This window comes from Haliotis rubra, unplaced genomic scaffold, assembly GCF_003918875.1.
Source record: "Haliotis rubra isolate DU_JTF1 unplaced genomic scaffold, ASM391887v1 Scf295, whole genome shotgun sequence".
Classification (NCBI taxonomy): Eukaryota; Metazoa; Mollusca; class Gastropoda; order Lepetellida; family Haliotidae; genus Haliotis; species Haliotis rubra.
In genome coordinates, this window is record NW_025766963.1 from 634366 (window position 1) to 652483 (window position 18118).

Here is an 18118-nt window from a genome sequence, read left to right on the forward strand (position 1 = left end):
GTGTTTACACTGTGTAGCATTTTGAATGTTCTGACATCCATTCATCTGTTCATTGCCTGTATTCGCTATATAGATGTAGAATATGCATGGAAAGAGTACCAAATTGTCAAAGTTTCCATGCAGCATGACACCATGACAGAGGCAAAATCACGCAGAACGACAACAGTGAGATTAACATTTATAATTTCTATTTTTCTTACAACAAAAACAATAAAAATAAAGAACCATAAGCAGATAGTCAGAATCTTTCAGATTACTTACATAACATATTAATGGACAAACATCCCCTAAATCAAGGAAAGGTCCCTCCCAAAATGCTGTGTACCGATGTCAGCGAACACGCTATTTTGTAAGAAATCGGTCATAGGTAGTGATGTCATACATTAACATTGTTGTACATATTTGGCAATTTCTTTGAGGTTAAGGGCAGATGAGTAATAGTAAACATGATCACCCTATCTTGCTGCTTCCTCTTTCGGTATTTTAATGTATATTTTGCATAATGTTCAGATGTTTCTTCACAAAAATAATTTCATATATTTCCTTATCCTGACTCATGCTATATGCTTATCTCCCTTTTCCTTCGAATGGTATGTGAAAACTTAAATCCCTTTGCTCCCTGAAGCAAACGTAAAGTCACACACCCAGTTCGGTTACCACCCTTCAACTTCCCACCAATGCTTCCCACGTGACCAATACAGAGGCATGCTCTTGTCACTCTCTCCTTCATCGCCCTTTCTGACGGTTTGGCGATTTCTTGAGTCCCTTTTACGACTTATATCCTTTATATGTTCGGCCAGATTTTCAAATTAAGGCCGTGAATTGTATTTTAGATCATTTTATTATCATAACGATGTATTTATTTACATAAATTATGGCTAAATTCTGAGATTTTCTCACTCCATTTCAGGTGACTGTTTTTTACATGGTGGCATGTAAATAATGCAGGTTACGCTTTCAGCGGCTGATCTACACCCTGTGTATCCTACTTGTGTTAATACATCATGTTTTCTTGCCTCACATTGTAAATATTATGCACATTTATCAGAATTTGCATGTAATAAATTTTTGCATTTAGTAAATTTTTGTTATCCCATTTACACAGGACTATGGGTAACCGCCTGGGAACTTCCGGTGCTGTAGATTGCCGCTGACGAGAGTGTTCCGCAGTCACCTGGTCGTGAGCTGTCTACTCTACCATCACCATGTCAGCATTCCTTTGTCAGATTATGGACATACCCACTAGCGTTCACAAAGGCTACCTCATCACCGATGATATCCAGTCAGGTTCGCAAACCCGGTCATCAGCTCTCTACACAAGCCTTCAATCCAGATGATTTCGAGCAAGGGTATCCAGACAATGGAGTGACAATTAACTACTGAGCGTCAACTGCCAGAGCCACACCTGTCTACAGGGTTCGCGAACCCTTCACCTGAGGTAGCCCCGATAGTAGAAGATGAGGTTGATGAGGATTCAGACGCCTTTATCTACAACGACGCGGAGGTACTATCCTGGATTGCCAATGGTTTGTCTATATCTTCACCTGCCCAGGACTCCAACCCAATGGATACATACTGCATACAAGATGATGATTTCGACTCTATCACCATCCCGCCGATCAAACCGATATCCCAGGTTCCAGAGAATGTGAAATCCACGTTTGCGAAAGCTACTAAGAATCAAGGGCAGCATACACCAATGTTTATTGCTCGGAAATTCCCTCTCCATAACATGGAACGTTTCCCTATGGCGCCAGAGGTTGATGAAGATTTCTCTCTGCTCAGTGACTCCAAGTCACGCAGCTATCGTTTGTCAGCGCTTATAGCTCAACAAAAAGATCAACAACATGTGCAATCCTTACAGCCTATAACCTGCATGAACCTTACACCGGTACTAGGTTCAATTTCGGACGACAACCTACATGATGAGGGAATCCTTCATCTACACGGATGCAGAGGTCTTATCCTGGGTAGCAGAGTTACCTCCCCTGATCATGACATCACTGTATTGATGTTTTAGAACCCATCATAATTTTTCTGTATGGTCCACACTCAAGACTTGTAGAAGAAACAGTGAAATTTTTCCTTTAATCATGTCTTCCCTTCTTACTTACGAGATGCGCATGATCATAGATATAAAACTGTTTAACGAGAAACAGATTCACACAGATAACTCGACAGTAGCCTTCTACATAAATCTACAAGGTTCAGCAAGGTCGGCCCCCCTACCAGAACTGACGTTCCAGCTATTCAGCTTAGCAGACAACCTCAGCCTGTGGCTAAAGGCGTGCCACATACCGTGAGCAAACAACATGTTAGCAACATCACCAAGTGACAACGTATGTCTCACCAGTACCGGATCCTCAAGCCTGGGTTCTCGACGCACTGTCAATCCCATGGGAAGGACTAAACACATATGCAACTTTACGTGTGGACCGTATTAAGCACTGCTTTGAAAAAAAGAGGTTATTCCACGAGAGCAGCTAAGGCAGTCACGATGGCCGTAAGACATTCAACTAGGAACCTCTACGACGATAAATGGAAAAGTTTTGACCAGTTTGCTACGCAGAAAGGATTCTCAGCTGTTAAGGCCTCGCATCCTCAAGTAGCGGATTACTTATGTCATCTGAGGGTTACTAGACACCTCAAGGGATTTGCTCTCTTTACATACTTGGTGGCAATCAGCTCAGTGATTACCATGGACTTGGGAGTTAAACTCACCAAAGTGCCAGAACTCATCGCCTTATTGAGATCGTTCAAGTTGGAAGGTCAACAACGGAGATTCAGAGCACCAGCCTGGGATCTCAACGTAGTGCTGCAACACTTGACCAGTGATGAGTATGAACCACTGAGACATACAACTTTTGAGCGACTAACACAAAAGACATTATTTCTCTGCGCACTGGCTACAGCGGCAAGAATGTCAGAAATACACGCCCTAGATTTCGGACGAACTAGGTTTGACAACGGACAACATGCTGCAGTCCACTTAGGACTTAGATGGGATTTTATAGCGAAAAATCAACTACCAGGCCAGTCAGATAGACAATTTCATGTCCCAGCATTATCTACGATATTGGGACCAGACAATACACAAGACCTCTCAAAGCGCTGAAAATATACCTGGAGAAAACTACTACTTGGCGATCAAGCACAGTATTTGCGAATCATTATCTGAGTGATATCGTTACAGAAGATGTATCCGGGATACACCAGTTCAGACCTCTAGTAGTTGTGCAACAACTCACGATTCCTGCCAGACGATAGACGACGATTAGGCAGAGAAGTCTATGCGACACTGTCTTATGCGATAAGTCAGTACATAAGTGATATAGACTCAGTTATGGTAACCTTCTTACCTTAAAGATGGGTCGCGATTCAGTTATGGTAACATTCTTACCTTAACAGACGGGTCGCGATTCAGTTATGGTAACATTCTTTCCTTAACATGCAAGTCGTTGCAGATAACTAGACAATATGGATATTAGTTATATAATCCACGAATTCTAATAAACTACTGAGGTATATTTATTCAGAAATAGGTGGTCACCTGATTTCTTCAAAATTCAACACGATGAAAGACGTTAGAAGAGTTCCCAGGGAGTATAACAGCAAACGCTTTATTGGGATTCCGGGAATGTGGCTGACCGACCACCTGTTTTCGTCAGATTCCTTAAGCATATAGCATGAGTCAGGATAAGAAAAAATCTGTAATTTTTATGATAAAATTGATATTTTATACTTATCCTGACTCATGATTTGAAGGGCCCTCCCAACTGTCCCCTCTCAGCACTTCGGACCTCCCTGTAGGTTCAAGTGCGGGCTGGAATTCAGGAGAGAGTGACAATAGCATGCCTCTGTATTGGTCACGTGGGACACAGTGGCGGGAAGTGGAAGGGAGGTAAACCAACTGGGTGAGTGATTTTATGTTTGCATAAGGGATTCAAGTTTCCATGTACCGTTTGAAGGAAAAGGGAGATAAGCATACAGCATGAGTCAGGATAAGTATAAAATATCAATTTTATCACAAAAATTACAGGTCTACTCCCATTTGTGAGAACTCCCAATTGTGAGACTCCCAGTTATGAGACGGTGTCAGCCCGATCTGTCGACAAATAAAAAATAGGATGTTCCTAACCGACGACAAAACAAAAAACCCGGAGTGTCGACATCGCGTGGTCAACATACCGTGACGGTGTTAATTAATGAAAGAGAATGTTTGCTTAGTGGTTTGCAAGTGGCTATGGCGGCTACAGCTATGCTCGTATCATGAGTAAATAAATTAAGTTGATTAAAGAGAATGTCTTTTTAACAATTTGCAAGAGAATTAAGGTTGCAAAAACAGACTTTTATTTTACATTATGCGAGTGGAAGGATTACCATTTTGGAGTTTAACATGCAACAACATCCGGAAAGAAACAGAGAGCTTACAAATTATTTTGTGATATTGGGAGTAGGATTATCGAAATGCTATACAAATATGTTATATTGTGTGACATATGATACATGCATGATACATGCATGTTGTTATATTGACTGAATAATGATATTGTCTACTATATATATCACACTCTGTTTTAATCGGTTTGTTAATTTCGAGAACACTGGGAGTGAAGTCACTCATGTAGAACATCACCTACCTTTTCCCGGACTGTCGACAAGTAATTTGGACAGATTATTTCTTGTTGTCGACAGTCTGGGCATAAACCTATGAGACAGTGGAGTAGGTAATTAACAAAGATAACACACCATACTCCCCTGTCTGATAGAGTGGATTAACCCTAGCTAATTACTGATTTGCTATGTAACTGAATCTTTTGGAAGTCTTAATGAAACTTACTAAGATAAATTAATTAACATACTCAGGTAAATGTCTTTAAAAATTGAACACTTTGTGTAGGTAACTTCGTGATCATTTGAAAGAGAAATTCATTTACCTACTCTCCGAAACTACAAGATATAGTTTAAGAAGTAACTCTGAAATACAAGGGATTTACAGTCGAACTGCCTCTTATGCCAAACCTTTTTACCCGACACTACCCGTTATAACCTGGATACCATTTTGAACGGAAACAAAGAATTTACTCCTTGTGTAAACCAGAAAATAGTTGAATCCGTCCACGATTATATCATCAAGACACAACGCTTCAAATTTTCTCAGGAAAATACTTAAATTTACTCAACAACCTTCTCATGATTGATTTATATTCCTACAATAGCTTGTTAGACACACACAACTGAAACTCTCTAATTATGACTACTTAGAGAATAGTTGTATTTGATGTAATCTGTATATATTTATATGTACTTAAACATATATTATGCAATAGTCAATATCGATGACGTCACATCCTCCATTTCATTTTGTATTTTATGTTGCATGGGAGCGGTGTTAACATAAGCAGTAATGTTTCACCAATCCCAATTCATTTTCATAAATAATAATAAAATATGTTTAAACCAAAATGACTTTCAAACTTCATAACAGTCACTAAAAATGTGTTATCATAATTACATATTCTTCTGAATAAATAAAATATTTAATGAACTATTTCTTCTGTGTAAATATAATCTTTGATAATCTATTTCATTAATCAACTCATCAATGAACTATGCCTCCTGTGGGTACTCTTCAACAACTGGGCTGATCCCACTTTCATTGTAGGGATGTGGAAACACCACCTATGTGCACTGAACCATTAATTAATGTGTCTCACAACTGGGAGTTCTCGCAAATGGGAGGACACCAAATTACATTATCTACATATAGATTTGTTCAAAATCGTTTCATACATAGATATTGGCTATACATTTTTTTTATCCTATTTAATTTTTTGTTTGTTTACAACAATTCTGGCCTGAGAATAACTTCATGAGTAGGCCCTCATGAATACAATTGTCAGTATTTGCTTTCATTAGCAATAGCTTATGTCTGATTCTTTTGATAACTGTGTTCCAGGTGGAGAACAAATTTTCTGAAGAAGGTTTGGAAGAAAAGATAGATGTCAGTGAAACTCTTAAATCTGAGCTGTATTATTTGCAAGTAAGTGTGTTATTTATAAGTGTGTCATATTTTATTTAAGAATTTACTGTATTTTTATCAGTTCATTGAGGTATGAATCCAAATGCCAATATGGCAATTGTATGAATCCATGAAGAGGATTCTCACTGATTACACGTTGAGTTTTCAATTCATACCTCTATATGCAGAAAAAAGACACAGTCAATCCTTATTATTATATTCGACAACACAAACATATGGTATCAACAATGGATTAACCCAAAACAATGATATAAATGAAAGCAGACAAAAATGATAGTATTGATTAACATTCCTTGAGAAGGCATATACACACTCTGGCGTGATGTAAAAACAGATGATATATTATATATGCACATAACCTGACAGACCCACAAAATCAGTAGGAAATCAATGGAGAGTACCATCATAAGGTGTATCAATCAAGGCAAGACGAGAAAAAACAACAGTCAGGCCGTAACAAACTAAAACAAATATGTCAGGAGAAGGCAGCTGTTTCAAATGATGTGGTCAATAACCGCCAGATTCAAACATTGGTTACCTGAGAACAGGTAGACATAGTTGGAAAAATGTGAATTAGAAATGAAAGCCAAAGACATGAAGTTTCTGCAGCCCAGGTGAGAGACAAAAAAAGGGTGAGCCCCTGAACATTTTGAAGACATGTTTTTTCATTCCTTCTCTGCTTTTGTCACTGAAGAGTGTTTTGCATGATCCTAAATATGCAAAGGGAAAGGTTATTCAGGGAGCAGGAAAGCAGAAAGGGAATTCCCTTTACTGTAATTGGGATTCCTTGGCAGTCCAAAGTGGTGAAAGTAGTGTTTGTTTGTGGTAGTGGCTCAATATTTCATGTTCATAGGGAAATGAATGCAATAACATGTAACCAGTTCAGAATGCATAAATTACAATGAACAAAACAAAAATTACGTATTTTGCAGTATTTTGTATATCGAAAAAGATTTTTCATCTAGATTTGGAAGAGGTCTACACAGAATATGAGCAAAATATATAATGTATATGTCTTGCATCCTCCTTTGTCATTCCAGTCGCTAGTAGAGGGGCACTGAGACAGAGCGATTAATGTTTATAACCCTGGTAGTTCCTGTCTGGAACAACTTCTAAGTGTACTAAATCGCAACGCCGTTCGATGAGAGCAGTTCGTCGATCTAATCACCGTCCCCGGACGAAGATTTTTTAGAGGTGGCCCCAGACTCCTACTTGAGCGAGGATCTCCGTCGTCTCTTTCGTCCTCAAACGTCTAGTCCCGTCTCCTATACTCCTAGTTTGCCTCAGATGGTTGTTTCCAGTGCGCCGCTTTGGTTGAGTGCTCCACCCCCTCTGCTATGGTGGGTGCACTTGGTGAAAGCTTTCACTCTCATGCGGCGAGTGCAGTCAGTTCAGCGCGCTTTCAACACCATTCCTGTACCTTGTACTATAGTTTGGCATGAAATGCATGTGGACCCGTTTTTTTGTAAATATCTATTCATCCAATGACCCAATCAATCTCAAACTGTGCAAGTGGATGTTTTGTCAGACAACCTAATCACATTGTAAATCACCGATTTTATGCATTTGTATTAAAGAATCTGTCTATGTAACTGTCAACAAAATAAACAGCAGAACGCAGACTGCTTGCAGAGGGAGGGAGCCAATGACCTGTAACAGCGGCAGTGTTGGGGCATAAAGGTAAATGCACGTGCAGTTTATGATAGTTACCGGTGCACTGCACAGTGATAGACCGTTTGGATCATTCACATTGACTACTGCTAGCTGTCATCATGAAAGCTTATTCAGTTGATGCTAAACGTTTAATTAGAAATGTGTTGAATTTTTTTTAAAAAGAGCGCAAACGTAGCAAACCGATTTATAAGGTGTCGGATTACATGAAACGTTCAACTTTTGCTCTTGGCATGAAAAAGAACATCGTGCTAAAAATTGTGAAAAATAAAACAACAACCAATAAACAAAACCCTGTACAAAAAGGTAGGCATCCAAAGTTAGATTCTTTTGACATCAGGGTCATCAGAGATGTCATCCGACGGCTATTTGCTAGAAATGAACACCTGTCCACAAGAAAGTTAAAACACATCCTTGCAGAGGATCACGACATTAATGTTTCTAGGTTTATGCTAAGCAAATTACTGCTCCAATTTGAATACAAGTACAAGAAGGTAGCAAACCAGAAACTTTTAATGTGTGAGATATCTGATATTGTGAAAATAAGGTGTAACTATCTGAGAGAAATTAAGCAGGCAAGAGAGGATGGGTTCGAACCCATATATCTGGATGAGACCTGGGTCAATGCAAACCATACTGCTGCCAGACAGTGGCTACCCACTGATCCCAGTGATGGTAGGAAAATACCAACAGGCAAAGGTGAACGTTTAATCGTTCTTCATGCTGGTTCCTACCATGGATTCCTACCTCGGTGTGATCTGGTATTTCGGTCAAAGAGCACAGATGGTAGGGACTATCATACAGAAATAAACTCAACGGTTTTCACACAGTAGGTTGAGGAAGAATTGTTGCCAGCTCTGCCTTACAAAAGTCTTGTTGTCATGGACAATGCTCCCTATCACAGTGTTAGAGATCCAAACAATAGGTGCCCAACTTCCAATACAAAGAAGTCAGATATGCAGCAATGGCTAACAAATAACAATATTCAATTTTCAATTAAGGCCACTAAACCACAGTTGTACTCTTTGATTAAACCTAACAAACCCCCACCCACATATAACATTGACAACATGCTACGCCAACACGGCCATAGGGTCTTGAGATTACCACCGTACCACTGTGATCTCAACCCAATCAAAACTTATCTGGGGAGACCTTAAAAGTACAGTGGCCCGGAAAAATCAATCATTCAAGCTGAATGATGTCAAGCACATTGTCAACACTGCTATATGTGACATTGACATTGCACGCTGGCATGCATATGTTGAACATGTCAAGAAGGTGGAGAAAGAGTACTGGCTCAAAGATGGCTTGAAGGAGCAAACAGTTAATCCAGTTGTCATTCGTCTGGACACTGATGACTCCTCTGTGGAAGAATGGAGTGAACTTGATGAAGTTTAATTCTGTTATTATATTTACAGATAATAATAGTATCCAGCCAGATATGCTCAAAGAAATATAACTTCTTTTAACAATGACAGCACTGACTAATTCCAACGACTTATAGTGTAACATGAAACACTCATTTCACATAAAATTATCATGAAAATATCAATATTAACTATCTATATGCTTAAAGCTGTTAGAAATGCATTGCTTAATTTGAATGTGAACGACATCAAAACATAACACTTTTGTCTTCATTCTATCTTTTCTTCAATGAGTGTGCATGATTGTGTGTGCTTGTGTCCGAGGGAACGGGGCTTTAACAGTTGTTGAGTTCTAACCATAGGTGGTCCGATTAATGATTTAGTGTAAATATACTTTCTGTGTTCTTTAAATGCATTTCCACTTATAGGTACTGCATAAACAAAATATGACATTAACATTACAAATTTAAAGATTTTAACCTACAGAATAATTCTCACTAATGGGTTTTGTGGTTGATGTTGAACAACTCAGAGAAACAAACTCTGTATGATGGTTAACAGTTGGCACCCACCTTACCCTATTCACAACCTGTGACACCTCTTCATACCTGTCACGTGCATAGCTGACCTACATTGACGAACGTTGACCTTTATGACCCAACACTGTTGCTGTTACAGGTCATTGGCTCCCCTCCCTCTGCAAGCAGTCTGCGTTCTGCTGTTTATTTTGTTGACAGTTACATAGACAGATTCTTTAATACAAATGCATAAAATCGGTGATTTACAATGTGATTAGGTTGTCTGACAAAACATCCACTTGCACAGTTTGAGATTGATTGGGTCATTGGATGAAGAGATATTTACAAAAAAAACGGGTCCACATGCATTTCATGCCAAACTATACCTGTCTCTGAACCACCGCTTAGTTACAGTGCGCCGCTTACTACCAGAGCAGCGCTTGCTGTCCATTCATCACTTTGTACCAATGTGTCGCTTTCACTAAGGGAAGCAGAGACCAGTGCATCATTTCACTTCAGTTCATCGCTCTCGTTCGGTCCAACTCATTAGCCCTGTGCGGGGGCTTTCGATTTGATCACACTTCAGCCCTGTGTACCTTTTCGATTAGATCAACGCTTCAGACCAGTGTTCCGTTTTTGATTGGAACACCTTTCAGTCCAGTACACCATTACTGTATGGTACGACGTTCTAGACAAATGCACCAGTCCCGATTGACTCAGCGCTTTAGATCGTGAATGCGGCCGAACCGGATCACAGTATCGAACCAGATCACCTCTTCGATCCAGATCGTCGAACCAACTTAGATTTCAGAATCGACCCTGATCGCTGCACCATACCAGATCGCCGATCCGACAGTGTTCGCTGAACTGTCAGCATTCACCAAATCATCTGGTTACCTCTATGAGCATACTGTCATCTCTACACACCAATGCTTTCAGTCCAGTGCGACGCTTATCCCAATGCGCCGCTTTCATTCACTTCCTGGTTGTCTACTAGTGGGCCGATCATATTCAGAGTGCCGCTTTACTCCAGTGTGCCGCTCTCTTATGTATCAACACTTCCATCCAGTGCGCCTCTCTCTTATGTATCAACGCTTCCATCCAGTTCGGCACTTCCAGTTTCGGCTGGTTGTATAGCGGTAGTAGTTATGTCAGTAGCGCAGACCTCTACATTACGGCGATGATTGATGATCCTGGATTTTTAAGATTCCTCCGTCATCTACCATCTGATCTTCACCTTTGATGAATGATTCGATTCAACGAATCTACCCTTCGACGTAGATATCAGCTCTACAACCACCCGGTTTGACATATTTGTCCAGAAACTTGACGATGATGTGAAGGAAGGGTGTTGAGGTTGACGAAACAGACCATGATTACACCCAGCGATACACCACATAGCTGCTACGAGTAGTCTGTATACAGTGACAAGACTCAGTGAAGCGTCGTACAATATTCCTGAATATTAAGCTGGTCTATTTATGCACAGTTTTTGCGTGTGGTACCAGCAGTGATGTTTGGTCAAGTACCTAGCGTCACTTTACCCAGATTCTATGGGTTGGGACTCGCCTGGTTAACTTACGTCTGTGTTGTCTGGTTTTTGTCACTATTGCATTGTGGGTAGCATTGGCAATGGCGGACTACTGTTTGTTTACCGGAGACCTTTGATGATACAGTGACTATGAAGTGCCCTGACAGACTTGTCTTGTTTCCACGAAGCGGATGCCTATCCCAGCCTTTAATTGCCAGTGTTGATGAACGGTGCCATTCCTAGTAAGAGTGATTATGCCTGAGAATGCTTTCACTTGGCTAGGGTTACTCGTTTTTTAGCTTAATCCCTCAGTTCAGAGGTCACTGCAGCTATTTTCCGGACTGTCCGCAAGCATCGATTTTACTACCTTCATTTCCTTTACGAACGTTCGTGGGGTCACTGGTCTTTTTACCTCTGCTATTCCATCAACTTTACGAATGTTCCGGTCGTTTGACGATCCCATGCCTCGCATCTACTAACTTTTCACTCCATCTGGTGGACCAACACTTCATTTGGCGAACCATACATTCGTGCGATCACTGATTATACGGCCTGCATCACTATGTGTACAATGTGAACGTTCCTGTAGATTGACTGACAATCTCCATGCCACGATCCTACTACATTCAGCACTTCTTCAGTACTGTCATACTGGCTTGACTAATCGAATGTATCCAATCTCAGGAGGGATTTCTTCTTCATTGGCTGTAGTTGCTAGGCCTTTTGATATCAGAACAAGCCTCAACGTACAGAGGCCATCTCCTACTTAGGCTGATACAGAGATTTCTACGCCCATATCTCGAGGCCGTCAATTGAACCCGGAGGAATTGAGTCGCTTTCCAGAACCGCTTCGTCCAGTCCTTTAGTGGTGGCTCAACGAACTGAATGTCTGCGCTGGAGTTTCTATGGTACCCCTAGCACTTTTGCAAACCCATGGTTCTTTGCCAGTTACAGACAGTTTTCTGTTGACGTCAGCTCAAGTTGTGACTCTGAGGAGATAGCTTCAACTACGGCCTCTCCAATATTTTCTGTGTCCGCACATCAGGATCGGCGACCCTCACACATTGATCTTTCTTTCTCCAGTGTTCCATCCCCATCTCCAGTGGTGTTTGGACGTGTTGAATGTTTGCGGCGAAGTCTCTTAAAGACTGTTTGCTCCAGTACATCACCTGTATGTAGACGCATCTCTACACGGGTGGGGAGCTCACTTTCTCGATCAGCAGGTGGCAGGGTGGTTACAATCAACCAAGCTTTTGATTCGATCAGACTATGCTGCAGTCGTGTGGCACATCAATCGAATGGGATCCACGGGGTCTCCTCAGCTTCTTCAGTAGACACAACAGTTTTTCCACTTAGTAGACTCTCTCAACATCACGGTCCAGGCCAATCACATCCCGGGGATGACCTGAACACGTATGCGTTTCCACCAGTGGCACTACTTCCACGCATACTGCTCAAGTTACACACGGCGCAGCGGTTGACACTGATTTTGGGTCGCACCTTTTTAGCCCGTCAGAAGTTTGTTCCTAGACCTACAAGACTTGGTCAACCCATTCCAGTACCAATTCCCGATCACGACGATCTTCTGGTTCATCTTCACTCTGATCAGCTGTATTGGTCTCCGTTCGCACTTAATCTTCACGCCTGGTGCATTTACATGAATCGCTAACTGCAAAGGGATATTCCAAGCGAGTCGCTACGGCGATTACCACGGCGCACCGAACTTTACCTAGCCACTCTGATGACTATGGGAGAATTTTGAAGCGTACTGCAAGATGATGGGTATTGGACAATCTCCCACTACAGCATTGCCTCAGATAGTCGCGGAGTACCTCCAGCATCCTAGAACTTCCAAGGAATTGAAGGGTTCTACCTTGTCTACATACCTGGCCATGCGTAACACAGTTATTGCGCAGGCTACGGGTGCGAAGGTGTCGACTGTCCCTGAGCTCCAGTCTCTCCTCAGATCTTACAAAGCTGCTGATCAATCCCAGAAGTTCCGGCCACCAGCCTGGGACCTTTCCGTGGTTTTTAATCATCTCATGTCAGAGGAGTATGAACCTCTAGCAGAGAAGGGTTTCAAGAATGTCACGTTTAAGACTTTCTTCCTCCTGGCTCTTGCGACTGCTGCCTGCATCTCCGAGCTTCATGCACTGGATGTCACCCGGGTTGCGCTTCGAGAGGACCAAACATGCCAAAGCCCTCCCTGGTTTGAGGTGGAGTCTTTTAGCTGCCTCAAAGGACCGTCATAGGTTACGCAAGAGACTGTTTATTTCTCTGTCATCTGCCTCATCTACAGAAGTCTCTCGTACCACTGACCTTCTGGATGCGATCTACCATCCTTCATGCCTACGCCTATGTTGACCTTCCCCCTCCTACTATGGCCAACCCTCATGAGACAAGAGCCTTGACCTCTACGGTGGCGCTACATAGAACTGTTCCCTTCACGGCATCATAGAGGGTTGTTTTTTGGAGTTTGGACACAGTCTTCGTCTCACTCTACCTCCGACATCTGTCTGTCACTGACTTGGAAGGTCTTCACCAACTGGGTCCTTTGGTTTTGGTGCAGCAGTTGTCGTCGGCTCACAAATGCAGATAAGATGCAGTTCCTACCTTCGTGTAGGTTTTGCATTCTCTATATCATGAAAGATATCGGCCCTATCTTTCTTATTGGTATGGATTATATTTGGGCATAGACCACCTCACCTAGGGAACTAGGGCATGTTTGCATTGTCATAGATATGACTTGATAGACTGAGAGGCCAGTCTTGTGCTACATGCAGAGGTGGTTGACTCTCCGCTTACTGACCTCTTCGAAGCAGAGACTGTCCAGATTAAGGTCTTCGTCTTTAATTCACTGGGGTCACTTGATAAATCGCAGGGAGGTGGGGTCCACTTGCCAAACTGCGTCCTATTGCTTGTCAAAAGTTGCGGCTGAAAACCACATTAATTCGGGACCGCCCACTCCCTAGAGTTTTTGTGTTGTGTAAGCTAAGGGGTTATCAGAAGCAACCCATCACAGTTACCATATTGGGAGTTGGTGCTTTCTCCTGACCTCCTTGTGTTATGCGACCTCACAGTTGTAGAGTTGACACAGGGTAATCTGCGGCACACCAGCCAACCTGCCCCACATCACATATTACTGGACGCTCCAAGACGAGAATGACAGGCACAGAATGTCACGTGATCATCTGAGCGATCTGCACGCTTATTGAGATGATTGACAGGTCTGCTATCGGAGTGGGGGCAGAGGTCAGGTGGTCAGAGGTCAGGAAGTTTTGATTCAACTTAGCCTACAGCACGTTTCCACGCATGATCGTAGAAGAAGAAGACAGGTGCATACCGTGAGATAGGATGAGTAAATAAATATACAATTTATAGTAAAATTTCCAATTTTAACTTAAGTACACATCAAATGCTTATATGTATTTCTTATGCAAGAATGAAGTTCTGTTCGTATCCTCCAAACAGTGTCGGCCCATAAGTTTTTTCAGTCAATTAACATTGCATATAATACAGCGATTACTACTCCCTTTGCTGTAACCCGTGTTTGGTGGTATAAACCTACACATGTTATTTGTCATCAATCATTTGATGGTCAGTTAATGAATTTATAAAAGGTATCATTAGTAGTAATACCACTCAGATTACCCCGACAAAGGTTCCCATTTCTTGTGTCTGGAGTAAATTCTCAGCATTATGAATTAAGGTCTGATGTGACAAATGTATTACATCTTATGTAATATGCGCATGGAAGTGCTGAGATACAAAAACAAACATCGATCAAAGGATTAACCATTAACACGCTGATTTATTAATTACTTTTATCTTGCACAGCGGATTTGTCAAAAGGTAGTGTTTATGTATGTAGATTTACTAATCTATACTGATTACACCCTGTCGTGAAGTACCTGTGTAAAAACAACATCCTTCCTTCAAAGGATTAACCGCCAATATGTTGATTGATTGCTCATTATTGGCTAACTAAATTACTTTTTTAAAGAATGGCGGACATCATGCAATTAGTTGCCAGGTGTGTGATCTTGGGTGATCAATGAGATTATACACCAATGTGAAAAAAACTGAAACGATATATCCCTTTTTCGCATATTAGACTGTTGAAAGACACTTGACATGGAACAGGATTCTTTGTCAGCTGCAGATGAATGGCATATCGTTCCTTTATGTGGATATTGATGGATACATTCCTCAAACAAGGTAATAGCCTGACATTGTTGCACACTTTAGTCTGTTCTATTTCTAATATTTGCATTTTGTTTTTTGTTCATTTGTGGTAGCATTCAACAGAATCATTTTTTTTCGCTGTGAAGTGTAATGAGACAGACTACATACATTAGGTCGTACTTAGGGTGTGTGTGAAATATGATTCACGTTGGCAATCTATAAAGCGTCTAGATATTACAGTCATGTTATAAATTCACTACAAGTATAAGCAGATCGTATGCTCTTTATAAAGTTTCAAAATGCATACAAATATGACAGTAAATTAATTAGGATTATAAGACAAAATATAAAGACGTACATTGACTTCGTTATTTTTCATTCCTAACATTTTCTACCACTGGCAGATCATAAAAATGAAGATGGAAATATTATCAAGTAAAAAAGATTTCATTTTTGTTTATCAATCTATACCTATACTATCAATTTCACATGTGGGTGGCGCAGCAGAGGTCACGAACCAGTCGAAAATACTGGGATATCATCCGGGTACTCACGTGAGAAAAACAATAACAAAAGCAACAACCAGTCCACAGAAATTGCTCTGGATCAGTGCCCCCTTTAAAGTGTTCAACATATGATTGTTTTGATCATATTTTGACATGGTCGGCTTCCGTGTGCGATGTGTTCACTTCCATCAACCACCAGCCTTGTAATAACACGTCACATGAGATTAGCCATGTGCTATGATACACCCAAACTTCAAAGTGTACCGCTTGTCTACGTTCTGAGCCTTATACAAATCGAAAGGTCGGCTTCCTAAGCTGACACCTTCTCAAGCTATTAGAGATCAGATTGGCTTGCTTATTTTGGAATTTAATGCTTTTCATAAACAAGAATCTCATAAACTATTTGTCTCTGGAATCATCTGTGATATGAACTTGTGTACTGATTTCTCTAGAAATTATTCAACATGATCTAAAATGAATAGTGTATTAAACATTTTGTCACCTTTTATTGTAAATAACCAAATTAATTCTTTTTCATATAGTCTTCCTTGGGGTACATACAAGCATTTAAATGTCCATTTAAAAATCCCTACGACAGTTGTAACAATATTTGAATAAAAATATTTACAAAACAAAAAAACTACGCTCTTGTCTTGTTAGACCACCTCTACAGGGCCCCACAAACCACTACAGCCAAGAGCGTTGCCTTACGGAGGGTAAACATGACGAGAAGGGTTGTCCAGCGTGCAAACGTTTTTCCCCCAGGACTATTAAGTCTCGAAGGGCGGATTCGCTGTTCTACAGCAACTTGATCAGGGCGGGGGGTGATATCTGGGCCCAGGATCCCCCTTCCAAGCGTTTGCATAAAAAAAGAAGGGGTCTTCAGGAGCTGCCTCCTCTACAGAGTCAGCTCCTAAAAAAGCTAAGGTCGTCAAGGAGAGACCTCCACTACCCCTATCTCTACCCCTGTCTCTACTCCTGTATCTACCTCCCCTACACCTACTGTTACATGAGCACCTGTAGTAACATTTAATAATTTATCAACTTTGGCGCGCCCTGTGTGCAGTCTTGGTTGCCCGGGAAGCCTGTAGGGACAGGTTCTTCTCAGGCACCTCGGCGCCCCGGCGTTGTTTCCACCAGGGGGCAGGGCGACCCGAGCCTTTTGGCTCCACTTGATCTTCTGAGCACTTCGTGTTTGGCATCTGTTATGCCCTCGTCGACCTCTCTTGATTATGAGAGTACGGGAGCCAAGGAATGTGTAGATGTCGACATGGAGGAGGATGAGGAGAGAGAGGAGTCGGAAGTTGGGGTTCTGTACTCCTTCGGGTCGTCCCTGCGGAAAGTTTGCGATCGTATTGCGGAAGTGCTACCCCAGGTGGCTATACCTGTGCAGGCGCCTGATCCCGAGGAGTTTAGACTCCCAGGGGAGGCTTTTACGCCTAGCCGGGTCGCCGAGGTGCGTTTGCGCATTCTGCCATCACTGGTGAGTGAGGTAGTGAATCCCCTGCTGACCAGTGCACGGTCTCGGTTTGATTTACCGGACGTAGGCAAACGGTATCAGTTGGGGGTGGATTCACAGTTCGAGCGGCCAGTGGTGGACGAGTGCGTGTTTGCCTCAGTCACCCTTGGGCCAGACAAGGCAGGCGGCAACCTCCTTTTCAAGCTAATGCAGCCACGCTGAAGTCTGCATACCGGTTCTTTCCACACTCAGGAATGGCCATTTGCCACAGTGGAGCGAGAAGGCGAGACCCTACGTCCTTCTCGAGAGGGTTCGACACACACCAGTGCCAGCCTCAGCAAGGCAGAACTGCTACCCCAGGTGTCTGCTACCGGTTCTTTCCACACTCAGGAATGGCCATTTGCCACAGTGGAGGCGAGACCCTACGTCCTTCTCAGGGGTTCGACACACACCAGTGCCAGCCTCCAGAGAGAAGGCAGAACTGCTACCCCAGGTGGCTATACCGGTGCAGGCACCTGATCCCGAGGAGTGTAGACTCCTGCGAGAGGCTTTTGCGCCTAGCCGGGTCGCCGAGAGGCGTTTGCGCATTTTGCCATCACTGGTGAGTGAGGTATTGAATCCCCTGCTGACTGGTGCAGGGTCTCGGTTTGATTTACCGGACGTAGGCAAACGGTACCAGTTGGGGGTGGATTCATAGTTCGAGCCGCCAGTGGTGGACGAGTGTGTGTTCGCCTCAGTCACCCTTGGGCCAGGCAAGGCAGGCGGCTACCTCCTTTTCAAGCTAATGCAGCCACGCTGAAGTCTGCATACCGGTTCTTTGAGGAGGTTTACCGGT

At 42.2% G+C, this 18118-nt stretch overlaps 1 protein-coding gene and 1 long non-coding RNA gene across 2 annotated transcripts in view; one reads left to right on the plus strand and one right to left on the minus strand.

Moving 5' to 3' along the window:
- Window positions 1–18118, plus strand: part of LOC124282195 (ankyrin repeat domain-containing protein 26-like) — an 895780-nt gene that overhangs the window by 398296 nt on the left and 479366 nt on the right. Inside the window, exon 24 of the mRNA XM_046718159.1 lies at window positions 5960–6043. Coding sequence (XP_046574115.1) covers window positions 5960–6043 — 84 coding nt within the window. The remainder of the gene's footprint in view (window positions 1–5959; window positions 6044–18118) is intronic.
- Window positions 7440–10072, minus strand: LOC124282200. The gene is made up of 3 exons (XR_006900092.1): window positions 9989–10072; window positions 9653–9656; window positions 7440–7469 (listed from the first exon to the last, which is right to left on the minus strand). It is a non-coding gene; the product is annotated as an uncharacterized LOC124282200 (long non-coding RNA).